At 46.9% G+C, this 6,000-nt stretch overlaps 1 protein-coding gene across 1 annotated transcript in view; it reads right to left on the bottom strand.

The window, feature by feature from the left end:
* Positions 1-1,230: 1,230 nt before the first annotated feature.
* Insc (INSC spindle orientation adaptor protein) overlaps positions 1,231-6,000 on the bottom strand; it is a 133,752-nt gene continuing 128,982 nt past the window's right edge. Inside the window, exon 13 of the mRNA XM_004650840.2 lies at positions 1,231-1,781. Within this exon, the coding sequence (XP_004650897.2) occupies positions 1,653-1,781 (129 nt within the window). The 3' untranslated portion in view covers positions 1,231-1,652. The remainder of the gene's footprint in view (positions 1,782-6,000) is intronic.

Genomic DNA, 6,000 nt, shown 5'->3' with positions numbered 1-6,000 from the left:
ATAAGCGTTTTACTACTATATCACCATCATCACCATTAGGACCTACACTTCATTTTTCTATGTAGGACTTCAGAACAAAGGCTCTAGTTAGCACTGCCAGGTTCAGATTCCAGAAGTCCTTATAAGCTACTGAACTTGGAGAAGGGATTTTTTTATATGATCACATCTAGTACTATAATGGTATGTAGTAATTAATAATCACAGGGTTATTGTGAGGAATGGAGCTAAAGCATGTCAGGAACTCAGCTTGAATATGACACATTAGGTTAACCCATTTAGAGTTGTAATTGAGAATTTGAGAAATGCTTCTTGACTTGTACACAATTATATCACAATATGATGGCATTAAAGCCTCAGGATCCACAGATCTTTGGATTCTGTCATGCTCTCTGAAAAGATCAGTATCTGTGATTTGCACATATGCTTATTTGGGAGACATAAATTTTCTCACCGTAGTCAATTTCACACTACCAATGTGAGGACAATGAGCAAAGAGGTGACAAGAAATTTTCCAAATTCCCCTGTGAGAGCAAACACGAGCGCGCACCAGCACAGCTCGCCTTCTGCATCCTTCCCGCAGAGGAATTATTCAGTGGACCTTATTTTGGGATTATATTCAGCAGGAGGAGACGGGTTACTAGAGCAGAGCAGCCAAAGGAAGCTGAATGTGGGTGTCTTACATGCTTTTTAATTGCTGGGGGGGATGGCTCTGCGGGTAGAGCACTTTTCGCACAAGCATTAATACCTGAGTTCAGATCCCCGAGACCCATGTGAAGTCGGACACTGCAGCATGGCTGTCTGTAATTTGAGCATGCCTGCCATGAGGCGGGAGGCAGAGACAGAAGCCTGCAGAAGCTCATGGGAAACCCAGACCCGTGAACACAGCAATGAGTAAAAAGAGACTTTGCCTCAAACAAGGTGGAAGGCAAGGACTGACACCCGAGGTTGTCCTCTGACCTCCACATATGTGCCATAGGGCACACGTACCTGCACTAACATGTACACATGTCACACACACACACACACAAAAGTAAAAGCACTCAATGTGAGAGAATCACTCAAAAGTTGGCCCATTTATGCACCTATAAAAATAAGACAACTCTGCATACTTGAAAGAGTTGAAGACTTTTTTATGACATGAGACCTTAAGGAGGAATAACTTAATTAATTAATTAATTAATTAATTATTAATTAATAACAATTTTATTAGAAAACAATTCCAGGACACAATTTGCATGATTCCATTTATTAAAGAAATGCATTTCTTTCTAGTGTATCCATCCAAGTATGCAATCCATTTGAAATTTTTGAAAAAAAGCAAATACAACTTTAAAAACAAGCTAGGCAGTTAAAAACACCCTGGTTCCAAAGTTTAAGCAGCGTTAGAAAGACTGTCCAGCGACAGGACAGGGAGGACGATGTGAGGCCACTGCACTTCTCACCATTACTCATTCTAACACCTTCCACTGAAAAGCTGCAGAAAACAGAAATAAAAACGAAAAATACCAATGGCCGTGTATTATTTGATGGTATTTCTAGATTTGCCTTTGTATCTCATGTAAAAAAATAAATTATGCATAAATAAAGAGGCGAGGAGGGTCCGTGAGTGCTCAGAGGGGTCCAGGGCACGTCCTTCCTCTCTCCCACGTGCACTACACAAAACTCTCTTCCATGTTGCTGCACAGCAGGAAGGAGTCCACGAGCCGGGGCTGGACCAGCTGCTGGAAGTCCGAGTCCAGCAGGCCTTCGGGACAGAAGTCAGCCAAGCGACGCAGAGCAGCCTATGAGAAAGCAGAAGGGATGGCACGGGTGAGACTGGACTCTGCTCGGGTGAGATGCATCTGAGGAAAGGGCGCGTTAACTGGACAATTTGATCTGATCTCCATCTTGGCCCATGGAATCCTAGTGGCCATTTCCATCTCCTGGCCACCACCATCCCACCTTCAGCACCATGGTCACCTGGTTTTATTAGTGCTTAGCCAATGGGGAGGGGTCCTCTGGAAGCTCTGGAAGCCTTGCCATCTTGTTTTGCCTTTTTGGTAATTATCATGTGAAACTAGTTTTCTTTTACTTTTAGTAATGGTGCCACAAGTGTGGAGTATACACACGTGTGCACGTGTGGTAGTATGTATGTGTGGGTATGCCCACATGTACGCAGGCCAGAGGAGAACCTCAGGGGTCCTCTTCCATGCAGCATGCATCTTGTTTCCATGAGACAGGGTCTCTCCCTGAACCTGAAGTTCAGCTTTCTAGTTAGACTGGCCAGTGAGTCCCAGCAATGTTCCTATCTCCAGCCAACCCCCTCAAACCTGGATTAGACACGTGCATAGCCATGACCAGCTTTCTGCAATACATGCTGGAGATTGGACTCAGGATCTTTTTTTTTTTTTTTAATTTGTTGTTTTGTGGTTTTTCGAGATAGGGTCTCACACTAGCTCAGGCTGACCTGGAATTCACTCAGTAGTCCCAGGGTGGCCTTGAACTCACAGCGATCCTCCTACTTCCGCCTCCTGAGTGCTGGGATTAAAGGCATGTGCCACCACGCCCGGCTGGACTCAGGATCTTAAACTTGCACAGCAAGTGCTTTGACCTGCTAACATATTGTTTGGCCCTTCATCATTTTAAAGATCTGCCATCTTCTGTGTGGTAGTCTAAATGTATGTCCCCCATTGACTTAGGTGTTAAAATTAGATCCATAGGCATGTGGCTGGAGGAGATGTCACTGGGGGCAGGTGCTGGAGTCCAGCCATAAGGCATCTTGGAGGAGTGGATCTGAATTCCAGCCCAAAGGTGTAAGGGAGAAGTTTGAGCTCGGGGGGAGAAGGGGGGAATGGGCAGGGATCCTGCCTGTTGTCTGTTCATGCTTGCTGCTTTTTGGTATTTTCTGGATGCCAGTGATTTCTCCATATGCCTGGATGTATGAATGGGAGCCAGCTTCTTCAGCCATTGACGGAACTTCCTGTGGATCTGTAAGTTTGAAAGAAATCTCTTCCCCCCATAAAACTATGTTTAGTTGGATATTTGTCCCAGAAACATGGGGCTTGTCTACAGTATTACGAGCCGGGTCATCTTAGTAATATATGTAAGTTCAAAATGTGTTCCTCCTAGAGACTGGGACTTCTAGAAGACTCGACAGAATTATTTTACTATGTCCAGGTGCCTTGGGTCACCTTTGAGCAACAAGGACTATTCATTCAACCATAAGAACAGCAAGGTCCCTTCAGCACACTATGAGATGGGAAGGAAATAGAAAAGAGAAAGAAAACATAGAGTCTAAGCAAGTAAGGGTCGTGATGCTGAGAAATTCAAGTCAGGCTACGGGGCTAAGCAGAAAAGAGGTCCAGGCAGAGTGCGACAGCGCCCCTGCCGGCCTGCTGAGACATGCAGACGCTACTTGTGCTTGGCATCCACGCTCCTTGCCCATGCACTGTCCTAGGACAAGACTTCCCATTGCTCTTCTGTAGCCAGCAGAAGCATTCCCTCGCTGCCACCTCCACCACAAAGCCGTCCTTGGCTACCTTCCTCTCTTCCTCCTGTACACCTAGAGTCCCTGAGCAGACCTCAGCCTCTCACATGTGACTGTCACATTGGTTACTGTCATGGTGGTTATATATTTATCTCCACCCTGGACTGTGAGCCCCTTGAAGGTAGGAATTTTTTTTTTATAGTTCTCTGTATCTGCATCTGGAAACATTTACACCTGTCGGCTGAAAATACATGATCTAGTCACATGCTTTAAATTTGATATCATGAAACTGTAAATGTGGGCTGTACACCCTCCCTGATCCCAGTCACCACTGAACTGAGGCACCCCCCTCTCAGCATGAAGGCACAGCAGGGCACAAGGCATCCCCACCCACCTACCCAAAGGACAGACAAGTGGAGGGGAACTAGAATGGCAGAAGAAACAAAGAAGAGGAGGTGCCACCCCTGCTGAGTCCCTACACAGTGGACCTGGCCCAAGCCCTGTGCAGTGCTACAAGGAAACTACCATGGGCCCCACTGAGAAGGGAAGAAAACCAAGGCTCGCGGGGAGACAACGTTCCTCCCGAGACCACTCAGGCAGGAAGCTGCAACCCCAGGATGCTCGGCAAAGGCTGAGTGTTGAGTCACAGTGCAAGCAGAGTGCAGCTCATGGCCTCGACAGGGCAGGTCACCTGGTTCAGGACAGGACAAGGACAGAAGAATGAGTGACATAAAGAGGGGAATAAATACTGTGAAAAGTGACAGGCTAAAGCTGTGTTAGGGACTCACAGGACGCTCTGCTCAGATGGATCAAGAAGGATTTTCTCTGTACATATGAGAAGGCCTGGGGCACTCATGGCAGGAAGTAGACCCTCCCCACCCCCACCCCAAGTCTAGCCTGACTTCCACTGTGGTGATTTGATTTAGGTGCTTCCCATAAACCTAGCTGTTCTGAATGCTAGGTCCCCAGCTGATGGCAATTTGGGAATTGGATCCTCCTGGAGACAGTTTATTACTGGGGCCAGGCTTATCAGTGTTATAGCCAGCTTCCTCTTGCCAGTGTTTGGCACTCTGTCCAGTTGCTGTTGTCCACCTGATGTTGGCCAGGAGGTGATGTCCACCCTCTGCTCATACCATCATTTTCCCTGCCATCATGGAGCTTCCCCTCAAGTCTATAAGCCAAAATAAGCCCTTTTCCCCACAATCTGTGTGGTCGGGTATTTTCTGCCAGCAAGGTGAACCTGCCTGCAACATCCACCTGGAGCCAAGGAGCTGAAATCCATAGTAGACCCCCCATCCCCACCCTCACCCCCAGCCCCACCCCAAGACTAGCCTGGCTTCCAGCAAGAGCCCCAGAGCTGAAATCCATACAACTTCCTGATTGGGAGAAATAACCCCATTGTCCCTGACATTCCACAGCCAAAATGCAAAGGGACAGCATCCTGCAGGTCAGACTATGAGGCTGCCCATGCGCCACGGTGAGTAGAAAACAATGCAGTGGGACAGGGAAAGCAAAGAAAGACAAAGACATAGACCAAAAAAAAAAAAAGAAAAAAAAAATTAAATGGGCCCATCAAATTAGCACGAAGAACAGCGGTGGGTGGGGGGTGGGGTGAGAGAACAGTAACAGGAAGAGAATAAGGAGACATTTAAGTGGAAACAAAGAAATGAATTTAGTGAAAGAAGGGAGATCAAACATGGATGGGAAATGGAAACAGAAAGAGAAATAGTGACAAAGAAAAAGAGAGTCCAAAGGGGAGGAGAGTTAATAGTGAGATAGGAGATGAAAAGGCAGACAGGAAAAGGAAAAACTGGGGAGAGAGATCAGGGGATGTTTTTAAAGGGGGAAAGATGAACAGAATGTTAAGAAAAAAGATAACTTAAGAAAGAGAAAAAAAACAACAAAAAATAAAATAAAATGCAACCAAGGCATACACCTAAAATACAGACACCTACATCCTCCCAGTATCCCCAAAACATCCATGGCATGTGAACCCCACATCAACTCAGCATCTAGCACTCTTAGAACACCCTGCACCCCTCCCAAATGTTACTCTCAACATCTGCCTTCCTGGGAGGGTTAATAGACAGACATCTCATTCCCAGACAGCCTGCAACACCCACATATTAAACGAACCCAGCAGCCTGCTGACAGCTGCTTCATTAAGGAAAAAATCAATTCCGTTTGCGAGGGGCGATGTGCGTGGCCACTTTTCCATACCCGGGAGACGATAATTGAATCGTTCTCCCTCCACCTGAAGTGAGCCTTTGAATCTGAAGAGGAGGCCTGTTGAAGGGCAGGAAAGGGAGCTCCCGACTCTATTCACCGGGCCAGGCTCCAAGTGGCACCCGTCTCTCCAGCCAGGGACCGCACCCATGTCAGGAGCTTTGATGGACCATGCCACGGACCCTCACCAACCATGGCAGTGGGTGAGGGTGGAGCTGGCAGATAAGCCCGCTAGTTCCAAAGTCATACAAAAAATAGTCACGAAATTCATAGTAGTGTGGAATACACAGAACTAGGCAAAGGCCCTG

This window comes from Jaculus jaculus, chromosome 3 (genome assembly GCF_020740685.1).
Source record: "Jaculus jaculus isolate mJacJac1 chromosome 3, mJacJac1.mat.Y.cur, whole genome shotgun sequence".
Classification (NCBI taxonomy): Eukaryota; Metazoa; Chordata; class Mammalia; order Rodentia; family Dipodidae; genus Jaculus; species Jaculus jaculus.
Note: the sequence above shows the minus strand (reverse complement) of the source record. Positions and strands in the feature narration are given on the sequence as shown.